Here is a 15,753-nt window from a genome sequence, read left to right on the forward strand (position 1 = left end):
ACAAAGGACAAGCAGCATAAATGGGAACATTCTTACACTATCAGTGCCTCACATCAGGCAGTATACCATTTTAAGGTGAACTGCTTCTGAAACAAAAATGTAAAACTTGAATCTAATCCCAAAGAAAAGAATGATAAACACAGATTGAAAGGCACTCTATAAAATAACAGAACAAAATTCTTTACGTGTTAATTTCTTTGAAAAGGACACAGAAATGATACCAAATTAAGAGCGATTAAAAAGACATATAAATTAAATACAAAGTATGATTCTAGACTTTCTCCAAAAAATTACTGAGAACATCATTGGACAACTGGTAAGATGTTAACCTTCTTGACAATCACAAAACTTTTTACAATCACAAAATAGTTTTGTGCTGAAAGTCTCTGTGTTTAGAAGCAAACAACACTGAAATATACAAGTAAAGAAGCATGGTATCTTATTCGAAATTATTCAGAAAAATTTATTCTCAAATGGTTCATGTAAGTGAAGTGTGGGTGTGAACAGTGTATAAAAAGTGAGAGTGATATTCTCAAAAACGTAAATAAAGCCAGAGAATTTCACAGAATGAAAAAAAGTCAATCCTTAAAGGTCATACTACTATTTGATTCAATTTATGTCATGTTGGAGATGATAAAATCATAGAAACAGAGAACAGATCAGCAGTTGCCATGGGTTAGAAATGGAATGGGACAAGTTAGGTATGATTTTAAAAGGGCAAGATGAGATCCCAGTTGTGATATTATCCTACAGGCTGCCAGCCTACTGGAGGGAAACATGGTATAAGGGTACACAGAAACTCTCTTATGTGAATCTACAATTACCACAAAATAAGTTTAACTAAAAAACCAACAGTAAATTGATGGTGTTGAACAGACTGATGCTTTATTGTTAAAGATAAGAATCTTACCTTCTGTTATCCACCTTTTGATACAACCAGTCAAAAGTCCCAAAGAACTTGTCTGAACTGCTGCTGACAATATAGCTTCTAACTGTTCCTCCTAAATCATGCATTGGAAGAAAGAATGAATATCAGATCAAAAGTAGGAACTTGTAGTTCCCAATACAAAATTTTAAAGGCTAAATAATCGTTATGATCCACTAGGATGGCTATAATCCAAAAGATATAACCATTGGCTAGGATTTGCAAAAAATGGGAATATTCATACACTATTATTTGGGATATAAAATGGTATAGCCATTTTCCTCCCAAGATTTATTTTACTTGAAAATCAGAGTTACAGAAACAGAGAGAAGACAGATCTTCCATCCAGTGGTTAACTCCCCAGATGGTTGCGATAGCCATGGCTGAGCTATGCTGCAGCCAGAAGTCAGGAACTTCTACATCTCCCATATCGGTGGCAGAGACCCAAGCACTCAGGCCAACTTCTTCTGCTTTTCCCAGGCCATTAGCAGTGAACTGGATTGGGAGCCGATTAGCCAGGACACAAACAGGTGCCCATATGGGATGCCTGTGTTGCAGGCGCTGGCTTTACCAGCTATGCCACAATGCCAGATCCGGTACAGCCACTTTCAAAGTGCACACCCACACAAAAACTTCTGCTTCACACAGTACTCTAACAATCAAAAAGTAGAAACAAACCAAATGCCCATCAACCAAAGTATTCTAAGAGAAAAACAGAGAAATATCTATAAAATTTATGACAGGAAGGGTAAACATCTATATCTTACAAAGAATATATGTAAACAGAAAAGCAACTCAGAAAAAAATTAAATCAATATATAAGTAATTGAGAGAAGTACAAATCCTGATTGGTCAATAAATATATACAACTGCATATGTGATATCATTCTTTTCATGTATATGGAGAATAGAGATGCATACAAGAATGTCCAACAAACTGTTAATGTCTATATGCTTTCATATACTTTTAGTTTTCTCAATTCAAATTATTCACAAATTATTTCTAATTGGAAAACACAACCCAGGTCAGATTAGCAAGTTTAAATATTCATAGAAAACATAAAATGTTGGTTTCATGGCCCAGCGGGTAAAGCCTCTGCCTGCAATGCCAGCATCCCATATGAATGCTGGTTCATGTCCTGGCTACTCCACTTCTGATCCAGCTCCCTGCTTGGAAAAAGCAGTGGAAGATGGCCCAGTTGTTTGGGCCCCTGCCATCCACGTGGGAGACCCGGATGAAACTCGTGGCTTTTAGATAAAGTTCCAGGCCCAGCGCTGGCCGTTGAGGCCATCTGGGGAAGAAACCAACAGATGGAAGATTGCTCTTCCCCTTTCTCTATAACTCTCCCTCTTAAATAAATAAACAAACCCTGAAGAAGGTTGGTATATGGAATGGACAGCCCCACCCTCCTGATATTCTGAAGCAAAAAACTGCAGAGGAATGGCCTGACGTTCTTCTCGTAGACCCAGAACAAAAGGGTAGTATCTGGAGATTCCCTAGTAAAACGGTCCAAATGCAGTATATCTTCCTAAAATAAAGGAAACTCTAAAATAAACTCTACTCACATACACAAAACAAAGTTTAACACGCGTTACTGACTCATTTTACAGATCGACCAGCAGCCTATCAAACACCTGAGGATAGTCACCAGCATCAAAACCATAACAATACAAAGAAAAATGACTCCAAAGAAAATACAGATAATGCAAAGAACTACCTTATTTTGGTTTATTTTTTTAAATAAAAATTTAAATGTAAACAGATATTCCATGCATAATACAAAGAATCTTGAAAGTTAGTGGAAAATATACATTATGAAAAAACATGGATTCTGAAATTTTTTGCACCCAAAAAAACCCTTTTTTAATTGGATTTGTCCATGAACTATTTCAAGTGCCCTCATAAAAGAACAGAATACGACAAAAAGAGGATGATCAAAGAGTAAGAGCTCATGGAAATTTAAAATGAAGACCAATTTTTAAAACATCTAACACAAAGGAAGATAAGGAAGAAGAAATCTCCCAGAAAGTGCAATCAGAAGTGAGAGCAAAACAGTTGGGAAGCAAAAATAAACTATTAGAAGATCAACTCAGGGGCTGGCATTCTGGAGTAGCAGGTAATGCTGCTGCTTGTGACACCAGCATCCCTTATGGGCATTGGTTTGAGTCCTTGCTACTCCGCTGCTAATGGCCTGGAAACAGCAGCAAAAGACGGCCCAAGGGTTTGGGTCTTGCCACCCTCGTGGGAGGCCAAGATGGGAAGCTCCTGGCTCCTGGTTTCAGTCTGCCCCAGCCCTGGCTATTGCAACCATCTAGGGAGTCAAACAGCAGATAGAAGATATCTTTCTCTCACTCTTTCAAATAAATAAGTTAAAAAGAAAAAAAAAAAAAGATCAACCAGAATATCATTTATCCAATAAGGTTCCAGAAAAAGAAAAATCAGAAAGGAAGATGAGAAAAAAATAAGGCTATGTTAACAGATTGGACAAGGTTGTTGTTTTCTTCCTTTTTTTAAAAAGTCATTTGGAAACTAAGATTAGCAAATATTATACAAGAAAAAATGTTAATGTAGATCACTATATGACTACATAGCAAATAATATTTAAATGAATACAATAATATGAAAAGGGGATGGAGGGGAAAAAAACTCCAGATATTAATAGTAAACAGTACTCAATATTTATTTCCATGCAATTAAACATTAAGTTCCAACTGTGGGTATTAAACCAATAGCAAAAATATTTATGTTTCATCTGATATTTAAAGGCTCTTTCTCTAGGAATTTATTATGTAACATATCTATAATTATCTAAGTAACTTAAACCAATACTTGGGTAGAAAGTAGACAGACTGAGGATTTTTTTCTTTCTAACACATTTTCCTAGCAAACATAAAGTTCTGAAATGGCTGTATCATGAGCTGACTGAATGACTATCTCCTAACAGGTAAAATGTATTGGGACTAGGAGAACTGTAATAGACTGCAAATATCCATCGGAAGTTAAGATTTTGGCTTCTGTACCTGCAGTCTGAGTCCTAAAACCATTTTGTTGTAGGAAGTTGGAATTTTCACTAACAAGACTTCGTTTTTTAATTATTTTTCCCCCAAAAGAAACCTTTTATTTAAGGAGTAGCTAACAGACTTTTCTAAGATCCACAGCCAGTGGCTTTCAAACTACTGCATCAGAATCACAGATAAGTACATTAAAGCACAGACTGGTGGTGGGAGTCTAGCCTAGTAGTTAAAACACTGTTTCCTGGTTCCAGCTCCCAATTCCAGCTTCCTGCTAATACAGACCATGTGAGGCAATAGTGACAGCTCAATTGGTTGGTTTCCTGCCACCCACGTGAAGAAACCTAGATTGAGATACAGGCTCCAGGCTTTGACCCTCAGCTGTAGGGGACATTTAAGGAACAAAGTTAATAGGAATTCTCCCTCTCTCTCAAATAAATAAAAAAAAAATTTAGGCAGACTGTTGGGCCTCACTCCCAGTTTCTGATTCAGTAGCTCTAGAGCAAGAAATCAAGAACTTAGATTTCTGACAAGTTCCCAGAAAACACTATAGACCATGAGCTTCACCAAGACCATAAGCTAAGCCAAGACTGTTTCTACTCATGTGGTCTTGCACCTATACTGTTCTCTCTGAGTGCTGAAATAGAGCCCCTAAAGCACAATAAGGACTTCCATTTGTGACATGCCCGATGCAATCATGGCATATTTCCCCTCCTATGTCCTTTTACACAAACTAAGTGAACTTGCTGCCCAATTATGGTCTCTTAGGAGTAAGACATTTAAGCTATACCCAAGATCACGGCTATGGATCATGTATTGTGGGTGCTAAACTACTTCACCTAATTTTACAAAAATTATATAACAGATTGTTCATATGATTCAACAGAAAAGCAACAAGAGTTAAAAATCATCTCACCTGACTTAAACTGGAAGGCTGAGTATCAGTAAGTCTTGGTGAGAGAAGGCCAGCAACAAGACATCGATTATAACCATCAGGAATGACTTCATTGAGACATGGTCCCGATTTCTTTAAAAAAGTCACAGTCTGTAGTAGATAAATTAGTAAGATATCAGTACTTAAATCATCAAATTTAAGAATAATTAACAGATCATGACTCTAGTTCACACTTAAACTAAATGAAAATAATGAAAGACTACATTTCCTTGCAAGGAAAAGGTTTCAAAAATTCTTGAGCTAAACCAATGCTTACTAGTTATAAATGATAATACTACTGATAAGGGTATTTTAGGTAGCATATATATATTTACAAAAGATAACCCCATTATATTCTCTAAAGGTAAGCCTGTTATATTCACTAAAGCTGACAGATTTGGCAACAAATCTTGATGAACTTCACACATGCACCCTGCAGCTTACTCTTTTTGATGTAATGCAAAAGAAGTCTGATACCAAGTATAAACATGGCATTCACTAACATTTGGCTGATTATTAAAAGGTCTGCCACATCATATTTCCCTAGAAAAATATTTTTCAATATAGTGAACTTATTATTGTACTGTGCCATTGTGATAGGCAAACCTTCTTTACATTACTTCATTTCTTTGTAAGCTCTCTGAAGAGAACTAAGAAGGATAAAAAAGGATGTGGTTGGCCATGTGTTGTGGTGCAGCAGATTAAGTCACTGCCCACAATGCTGGGATCCTGTATCAAAGCACCAGTTTTGAGTACTGGCTGCTATGTTTCTGATCCAGCTCCCTGATAATGCACCTGGGAAAGCAGTGGAAGATGGTCCAAGTTCTTGGGCCCCTGCCACCCACATGGGAGACCCAGATGGAGATTCAGGCTCTTGGTTTCAGACTGGCCCAGCCCCAGCCATTGCAGCCATCAAGGAGTGAACCAGCACATGGAAGATCTCTGTCACTACCTTTCAAATAAATAAAAATTAAAAAAAAAAAAAAAAAAAAGGACATGGTAAGCATTGACCTATTCACTTCCTAGCTATTAAGTAGCTAGCATCTACATAAAGCTGCTAAAAACATCCCAATGCTTCCTCTGGCAGACTATCAATACTAAGTGATATTAATCTCAAAACTAGGAGAAGCTACCATTTAAGCTCAAATGGTAGTTTATATAATTAACATTGAAGTTTAAATCCATGAATCAAGTATATTCCAAGATCTGACTTCAGTTCAAATAACAGTCTACACTGCTGTTACTTACCTCCTTTTGAAAGCCAGTGCAAGTTATATGAACAACTCCTGAGTTTAACAAACAAGTGGCATCTAAAAAAATAGTAATGAAGATTATAAAAAACCTCACTTACATATATGTAAACTGCTTAAAACAACAAATTATGTCCTAAAACTAGATGGCTAGCGAAGGTTCAATCATAAAGAACAAATTTTTAAATTAACTTTTCCAAGGACCGGTGTTATGACATAGTAAATAAAACTACCACCTGTGGCGTTGGCGCCAGTTCATGTTCCAGGTGATCTGTCAATCCAATTCCCTAGACTGGGAAAAGCAGTGGAAGATAGCTCAAGTACTTGGGACCCTGCCATCCATGTGGGAGACCTGGAAGAAGTTCTGGGGGTAGGCAGTTGCACCATCTGGGGAGTGAATCAGCAGATGGAAGAGTTTCTCACTCTTTCTCTCTCCCTGTCTGTAACTCTTTCAAATAAATAAATAAATAAATCTTAAAAAAAAAAAAAGGACTAAAATAAACTTTTCCAGGTATTTTCACACTAAGAATCAATAACAACCCTTATTATAAATGTGTTAGATGTGAAATAGTTAACATCGTTTCTTATAAATTCAAAATAGTAGCAATTTCTTTATTAAACAATTAAGTATTAAATTCCTCATTACATGTATCAAATTTATTTCCAGTTATCCATATATTAACAAGATTGTGCTTTGAACAGATCTCACTTTGTGTGTAAACTACAAATACACACATGTACATACTCTTGTATATTAATTCTCACAAAAGATATACATACCAAAATACAAAATACATACCAAAATTATAAGCACTTGGGTTAAAAAACTGCTCAGGAGGTGGATATGTAGGAGGAACTCCTCGACTTAAACTTCTCTCATGTACCAATATATCCAAGATGTAATGTGGAGAACTCCTACTTATAACAGAGTCCAAAGACCACAGAGCAAAATAAGAGCAATTATGTAGATATTCTCCAGATCTAAAAGAAAATATCATAAATTACTAGGTCATTGATCAGCTCTATATAAAAACCAGACAAAGAGTGAGAAAATAGAAAAGAATATATACCTTAATGAATCTGGCATTTGAGCATGATACCAACGATTTATGTCAAAAAGTCCCAAATAAATAGAAGGTTTTCCCTGTCCATAAACATTCACTTGCCAGGTAAAAACTGAAACACTAGTGTCAGGAGATAGGGCTGAAAGAAAAAAAAATTTTAATGGAATATAAAATCGCAAAATAAAATCATCCCTACAGAATTATTTTTGTAGAGATGTAGATTTTTCTCATAAACCAAGAATCTTAATTCATATTTCATTTGGTTTGTTAAGATACATTTCTATCATTGGTGTGTAAGAGATGCATTTACTTGTATCTTGAGTGTTTCTCTATTTTAAGATCATTTTAAAAAGTACTCATTATGAAAATTAAACTCCAGCTCATTTTCAGTAAAGAACTTGGTAACTTGAAGCAATGTAGGTAGAAAGCAGAAAATTATTTGAATGAATACTCTCCAAAGGATAGTACATAGGCATGTCTTGACATTAAGGCTTAATTCTTCAGAGGAATGGGGGTTGAAAAGGAATGATTTAACTATACAGTGAAGGGAAATACAGACTACCTGGATGGTGACTGTGGAATGGAAAGACAGGAATAGAGTAAGAAACATCAACAGGGGAAGAGGAAAGTATAAATCTGAGATACTACTAATGAGAAACAGAAAAAGATATGAATGAGGGGAGAGAATATGTGACAAGCTGTTTAAACATGCTTAACTGGCTCACTGGTGGGAAATAGGACAGAGTGAATCCCAACAGAAACACAAATATAATCAAGGCCCTGGTAAGCAGTTCCAGAACTGAATGAGCCTCTAATAGTATCTCAATTAATCCTTACAATCACCCTTTGCAAGAGGATCCCTCAATTATACTTATAGAATAAGGGCTGAGAAATGTTAAATAATTTGTCAAAGGTCACAATTAGTAATAGGGCTGGAATTTGAACCAATGCTGGATGTGAAAACCTATGCAACTTTATTATGCTTTTTAAGAAAGGGAGACAGAAAAAAAAAATTCAAGGCAATCATGTGGCATATTTGACATGGTACCATCTACCCATCAAAAACAGAAAGGCGCTGAAACCCAGAGGGAAACATCCAGAAACTGTTCACACTAAGAAAGAAGAGAGGCTATCTTTGTACACCTTGAGAGCTAGATTAAAATATAAGGATCCTTCATTTCCCTAACTAATTCGGTTTTTGAGTTCTATATAGTAATGTAAAGAACAAGAAATACTAGTATCTCTTACAGACCTGTATCTACAAAGACCTAAGTTTTATAATTAGTACTCCATTTTAACTGTCAGGAATATAAACTCTAGAAACCAGGAGCTGTCATAAATCTTAAATTATGATAAATCTTAAGTCAAGACTTTACAAGAAACAGTTATAGCACATTAAACCAACCTTCATTCATGGCTTCTTCCCTGTCACCATGAGATCTAAATTTCTCTATACTCTGGCATCCCAACAATTTGGTATTACTAGTCTGTCCCCTCAAAGGAAACATGCCACCTGTCAGGTCCAGTGTGTATCTTTCTTCACAATACTCTAACCCCTGTAACATAAGAGATACACAATCTTAAAAGGATTCTAAATAAAAGGTCATTCTAAAATTAAACATTCTCCAAATTTAAAGATTTAACACACAATACAAAGAAAATATAAATATTAGGTTGAAGAAACAAATCATAGAAAAAGAAACAAATCATGGAAAATCAATTGCACACATAATTCAAGTTGGTCTATATGGAGTTCCTGAAATCCATCTATATATATATATCCCTCAAAAACTAGGTGAAGAAACTCTCTTCTATAGTCAGGGAGGTAAGGGCTGGCAAAATATGGCTCCCAGTAGCATCCTATCATTTCTTAGGAATTCAGCCAGAAAAACATAGGTAGTTATCTGAAAGTCTAGATGTATATACCCTCTTAAAGGCATCCTATGGCTAACTGTTTGATGTGTTAGAGCAAAAAAGTAGGATTATTTTTCCTGGGTGCCAATTAGGATACAAGCTTGAGCAGTCAATCCAATTCCTCTATTTTAGAAGAAAATGATACCCAGAGAAGTTACAAGTACTACCTTGGTAAAATACTATACTACAAATACAGTATTAACTTGAATATAAGAACTTTCCACATCCTAAAACAAAGAAAATACACTTAAAATAGGAAAACAATGAACTAAATGGCTCATATAAAGTCATATTCCAGGAGCAGGCGCTGTGGCACAGGATGGTTAAGCCACTACTTGGGATGCCCACATCCCATACTGGAGTACCTGGGATTGAAGCCTGCCTCCATTTATGATCCAGTTTCCTGCTAATGCACATAGGAAGGCAATAGTTGATGGCCCCAATAGTTGACTTTCTGACACCCTTTTGAGAGACTCAGAATAAGTTTGGACTTCTGGCTTTACCCTGGCTCAGATCTGGATGTTGCAGATGAATCAGTGGATGGAAAATCTCTCTCTTGTTTTCCAAATAAAACAAACAAACCCATATTACAATTTACCTCATATAAGATTTGTCCTGATGCCAAACACTTTCTATCACCAAAGGCGAGCTGAAGCAGATGCAAGCTTAAAACATCCCCTTCACTGAAAGAAACATATGAAATTAACTGAAGACACACACTAGACATCATATTAAGGTTACACATCTCTTCCTTTCCAAATTAACTTAGGTTGCATGCAATGTGACAAAACTAAGGTTGAGAAGAATTCAGTTTTATTGGTTATTTTCACAAAATGAAGTCCCTTGAAACAACAACTTCTTTAAAAATTCATTCTAATTAAGGGCAGAGACTCAATACTCTTTCTCAATAGTCCTCCTTCAATAGGTATATTTTATTTAGACATATGCACAATAAATGTATAAACTATATGTCCCAGCTTTCTTTGCAGTTAAGTACAGTGGCCCTGTAGCCAAATTCTAGCCAATGGGATATAAGCAGAATTATAACATGGCAATTACAGAGAGCCTTCCTTAAGGGACAACATAATCTCTGTTCCTCCTTCTTGGTTTTCCCTTCATCTTGTTATGCTTCCACTTCAACTCAAGCTGATGCTCTGGACCACCAGGATGATGGCTACACCATAAAATATGAGAATCACTAGAGATTAGAAAAAAATACCAATGCTTAGGTCTTCACAGGAGAAACTAACTTAACTGGTCTGAGGCAGCCACACCAAATTCAAACACTTTAATATCCTGGCCCACATATCCATACATCCAGACTAGTTCTGCGTTTCTGTGCTCTTATATAACTGCTCTGTCCTCTACCTTTACTGGTCTTGGTGTTCTTTGAGACATTTTACTAAGACCTGGGTACTGTTCCCAACAGATCTTCCAAGGGCTCGCACCCTTCCCTGCCCTTCATACCAATCTTTTTTTTTTTTTTTTTTTTGACAGGCAGAGTTAGTGAAAGAGAGACAGAGAGAAAGGTCTTCCTTTTTCCGTTAGTTCACCCCCCAAATGCCTGCTACAGCAGGCGCATTGCGCTGATCCAAAGCCAAAAGCCAGGTGCTTCCTCCTGGTCTCCCATGCGGGTGCAGGGCCCAAGCACTTGGGCCATCCTCCACTGCCTTCCCGGGCCACAGCAGAGAGCTGGACTGGAAGAGGAGCAACAGGGACAGAATCCAGCGCCCCAACCGGGACTAGAACCTGGGGTGCCAGTGCCGCAGGCAGAGGATTAGCCAAGTGAGCCGTGGCGCCGGCCCATCCCAATCTTTTTGACTCTACACTATCTAAAGATAGCTATATTACCTAAAACAGTTCGTTATAGTCTACCATATTCTAAATAGCCTCTTTTCCAGATGATTTTCTTCATTTATTAACATCATCACCTGAAATTATATTAAATATTTATCCTAGTCTGTTTATTTACAACTATCTCTCTCTCACTGGAGCATAAGCTTTAGAAAAGAAATTTTTATATCTAACAGGTTGCTATATTCCTTAGAAGAGTTACTGATGCACTGAAGATACCCAGGCCATAAACCCAAATGGTCAACCAGATAGACTACAAATACAATCAACATTAAAGGGAACACCCACCAGTCATTTTCATCCTTCTTTCTGATCATACAAAAGGAAATGTGACTTTTATTATAATTGAGGAAATACTACATTAACAATTTAAGGTAAATTTATGGTTGGTACATTAACTCTACAGTGATTATTCCTTTTCCTCTTTTTAAATTTTTCCTCAAATGATCATCTGGATGGGGAAAAAAAGATCACTCCAACTGTTTTCCCAATTTGGACTTATAAACTAAATTTTTTATTTTAATCTGATTTTCATAACTAGGTGCTACAAGATTTAATGGGAGGCATGGGGGAGAGAATAGGCATTGTAATAGCACATACTGTTAAGGAAATTAAGTGACTGAAAGCAGGATTTCTGACTCATGGATCTTTCTGTAAGCATAGGGCAGCCTATGAACTCCTTTAAATTGTATATAATACTTACTTACATTTTTTTTATGTATATACACATTTACACACAAATATATACCATATCTATCACCACATTTTCAAAGAGGTGTATGACCCATTAATTTAAGGGTCCTAATCAAATAGACATATATACCAGATCTCAAAACAATCTTGTATCAATTATTGTGACAAATCCAAAATAAGTCATTTAGGAATAAAGAATCCAAACTATAAACCACATTAAACTTGTCCTATTAAAATAAGGTAAAAAGTACTAAAGTGATTTTAAAAGCATTAAAGCATTGTACCCATATGCTAATTAATCAATGTGTTGTCGATAACAAAGATAAGTGAATATTAAGACACAAGTGTAAGAAAAACAGAAAACACTACCCTGCTCATATTTAAAACTGTGTTTCATGTCCTTAGAATACATATACAATTCTGAAAACAACCTCAAAAACATAGTTCACAGAATATTTTTAAAAATCGGAAGGAAAATTCAGATAGCTTAATGATTAAGGACAGAGTGGGCATCATATACACACAATTTTTAAAAAAAATTAGTAAATCTGTAAAACCAAGAGTTGTACAGTAAACATGAATGCAGACTTATTTGCCATGGTCCCAAATAATCTAAGAGCGAACGCTTTTTAGACTTTAGTGTCAAAAATCTAGAAAAAGTAAAACAAATCAAACACCAAACAAACAAACAAAACACAGAGAAGCAATAATTTATAAAACTTATCCTAAGCAACAGCACTGAAAGGAAAAAGAAATGGAATATAATTGTTTCAATCCATGTTCTCCCTCAAACCCCACTCCACAGGGCCTTCCTGAATCACATCTCTCAAGCTGGTACTAGGCCACACTACAACCAAATGTATAGGACTATGGATACAATTCAATAGGAGAGCTCAGTAGCTGTTTCTGTATTATCATTTCAATTTTCTCCAGGACTGACAAATTTCAAATGTGGTAAACCAATTCTTCATCCACTGACTCACTACAGTGTAGGCTTAGACATAACATAAAAGTGGGAATATAGGGGCGGGTGCCATGGCTCATTTGGTTAATCTTGCGCCTGTGGCGCTGGCATCCCATATTTCTAGTCCCAGTTGCTCCTCTTCCAGTCCAGCTCTCTGCTGTGGCCCAGGAGGGCAGTGGAGGATGGCCCAAGTGCTTGGGCCCCTGCACCCGCATGGGAGACCAGGAGGAAGCACCTAGATCCTGGCTTCGGATTGGTGCAGTGCTGGCTGTAGCGGCCATTTGGGGGAGTCAACCAGCAGAAGTAAGACCTTTCTCTCTGTCTCTCGCTTGGTCTATAACTCTACCTGTCCAAAAAAAAAAAGGTGGGGATATACCCAACACAAAGATCCAAAATGATCACAGTTCAGTCACCAAGAACTTGACATATGATGGTCTTGGGAAAAGATAGTACTAGTAACAGTAAGTTATTGAGATCATTTATACCACAAGCCTAACTGTTTCATCACCAAAGAAAGAACTAAGCATCAAAAATAACTACTTTACTTGTATTTTTCCAGCATTAGGAATGCACATGCTTACTCAGTTGGAAATTAAGTTGAAAGAATTCTTATTAGTCACATGCTGCAACAAAATCAGAGCTTATGACAGGGAAAGATTAGTAAGAATATGGAAGGTGAAGAGGGTGACTACAGAACAGAGTGAGGATAAATAAAAAGAGTGAGGCACATATAACAGAAATAGGAAAAGGAATGACATTTTAAATGAGAAAAGATGTTCTTAGAGGCATAAGGCCATAAAAATTGCCTAACTGGAGCTGGAGCTGTGGCGTAGTGAGTAAAACTGCCGCCTAAACTGCTGGCATTCCATATGGGCAGCGGTTGAGTCCTGGATGCTCCGCTTCCCATCCAGCTCTCTACTATGGCCTGGGAAAGCAGAAGATGGCCCAAGTCCTTGGGCCCCTGCACCGGTGTGGGAGACCCAAGGAAGCTCCTGGCTTTGGATCAGTGCAGCTCTGGCCATTGAGGCCACCTGGGGAGTGAGCCAGTGGATGGAAGATCTCTCTCTCTCTCTCTGCCTCTCCAATAAATAATCTTAAAAAAAAAAAATTGCCTAACAAGAGGTTGCTGACTTAACCATATTGACTTACTTTTGAAAAAACATCTGAATAAGTCAAGTAAGCCTAACTTCTTAGTGACATTTCAGAATTATTCAAACATAAGAATCATTTTTTTTAATAATTTCAACTACCATTCACTGAAAGAACTATACTACTTTCACTAAAGAAATAACATAGTACAAAGCTTTCTGGAAGAAATTAGTTCACTTTTGACAATTTTTTTTAAACCACATGTATCACACTTACCTATCTTGTGTAGACTGAACGGCCCACAAGTAACAGCAATTACGAGGATCATTTTCAGGTTCTTGAAAAGTAACAGCATATACAGGAACTCTGCCACCTTCTAATTGTGTGTAATACCTAAAACATGAAAAATCAGCATAGCTCATATTTTCAAGTTACAATCTTATCATAAAGGAAAAGAGAGGTCTTCATGTGAGAATCTAGGTTAAGCAATCATTTATAATTCCTAAAATTACATCATTTGAGGGGCATGGTCAAGTCATCTTCAAAAATGCACAGAGCAAGAAAGACAAAGGCCATGTAGAAATGGGAAGGGTTAGAGTTACTAAAGTACATACACATTTTTGGGTGAGTTAGTAATCAAAAATCACATCCATGTACATCAATCACATTGTACTACTCCCAATAAGCAGTAGCTAACAAAGAGATCAAACACTGCTACAACACTCCATCTCAGCTACTTAAGGTTAGAGTCAGTTTCTTCACTACTAAAACAGAGTACAAGTTAGAAACTGAAGAGTTCCCATGAACTCCTTAAAAAGCACATTAGCCAAGAGATATCAGTGGTACTTTGGTACCACTTTGGGTACTCCTTTAAAAGAAATTCCAAGACAAGAGCTGCTAAAAGATTAATAGCAAAGAGAGTTGAAATCAACTTTCTAAAAGATAAATTACTCAAGAAAATATAGCAACATGACTTGGAGGATTAAAAAAAAGAGAGAAACAATTAGACGGCTACAAATAGACAGCTAAAAAGCCAAGCAGACCTTTACTTAACTCTTAACAGCGCTTAATGCTTTTCTGCTTTGTTCAATATTTATAGGCAATTTTAACTATAAAGACTAAAAGCTTCAATATAATTATAGTTGGGGGATGACAGACATTTTACAACAAGTATTTTACAACTTTGATTTTCAAAAATTGTTTCTGTCAATTGAGAACACTTTATTAAACTGCTGCTTTACAGATAAGAGGGAAAAATACTTCTGAAAGAACGTATACAATTAATTAATCTTTACATAATACAATCAATAATTTATTAGCACTTGGTACAGCATAACTGCAATATAAACACTGAAAGAAACAACCAAAATTTATGTGTTAAGTGAATTCTTTACAAAATCAAATTATACTTTAATGCAATGAAAAATTATACTTTCCACTACCCTATCCTTTTCACATTATGCCAATTTTCAAATATTCATAACTCGCTGTTGTACTCAAAAAGAAACTGCCAGTAATCAACTAAGAAAAAAAAGTTATACTTACTCTCTTTTCATGCTTTTCATATTCCAAAGTGCTAGATAGCCATCAGAAAAACCTACAGCAAGCTGATTTGTCCTGTTGATGTAACTAAGAGTTGAAATGCTTGTTCCTGATGGGCTTACTAACTGGAAACATAAATGGCGCCCTTCTCTCATCACACTTTCTCTGATGTGTGGTACTTCAGCTGGGATACCTGTTACAACTTCAAGGTCTGAAAACAAAAATTAATAGTATCAACATAAATATGTATTAAAACAAATACGTCATCCATACTCAATCCACAAATGGAATCAACTGTATTGATTAAATAGAAGCAATTTAAAAATTAGTGATAAAGCATGCTGAAGCAGAAAGATACTCTTATCTACTTAATGGGATAACTCTAAAAATGTTTAATTGGATCAACTCGAAAAACTAAGTCCATCTCAAATATTATCTAAATCAGAATCTTTAAGTGGATATACAACTTCGTTACATTTCAGAAATAAAGATGATTATTTAATTCAAGTTTA

At 36.2% G+C, this 15,753-nt stretch overlaps 1 protein-coding gene across 4 annotated transcripts in view; it reads right to left on the minus strand.

The window, feature by feature from the left end:
- Window positions 1-15,753, minus strand: part of AHCTF1 (AT-hook containing transcription factor 1) — a 75,885-nt gene that overhangs the window by 37,453 nt on the left and 22,679 nt on the right. For all 4 annotated transcript variants that reach the window (XR_016219064.1, XR_016219063.1, XM_008268157.5 and 1 more), the window contains exons 5-13: window positions 15,245-15,452; window positions 13,976-14,092; window positions 9,698-9,782; window positions 8,591-8,741; window positions 7,192-7,324; window positions 6,921-7,102; window positions 6,120-6,181; window positions 4,854-4,982; window positions 911-1,001 (exon numbers count right to left, since the gene is read on the minus strand). Coding sequence is in view for 2 of the 4 variants with exons in the window: in XM_008268157.5 (XP_008266379.4) it covers window positions 911-1,001; window positions 4,854-4,982; window positions 6,120-6,181; window positions 6,921-7,102; window positions 7,192-7,324; window positions 8,591-8,741; window positions 9,698-9,782; window positions 13,976-14,092; window positions 15,245-15,452 (1,158 nt within the window). In the remaining 2 variants the exon portion in view is untranslated. The remainder of the gene's footprint in view (window positions 1-910; window positions 1,002-4,853; window positions 4,983-6,119; window positions 6,182-6,920; window positions 7,103-7,191; window positions 7,325-8,590; window positions 8,742-9,697; window positions 9,783-13,975; window positions 14,093-15,244; window positions 15,453-15,753) is intronic.

This window comes from Oryctolagus cuniculus, chromosome 13 (genome assembly GCF_051225735.1).
Source record: "Oryctolagus cuniculus isolate XC-2025 breed Fujian yellow rabbit chromosome 13, ASM5122573v1, whole genome shotgun sequence".
NCBI lineage: Eukaryota > Metazoa > Chordata > Mammalia > Lagomorpha > Leporidae > Oryctolagus > Oryctolagus cuniculus.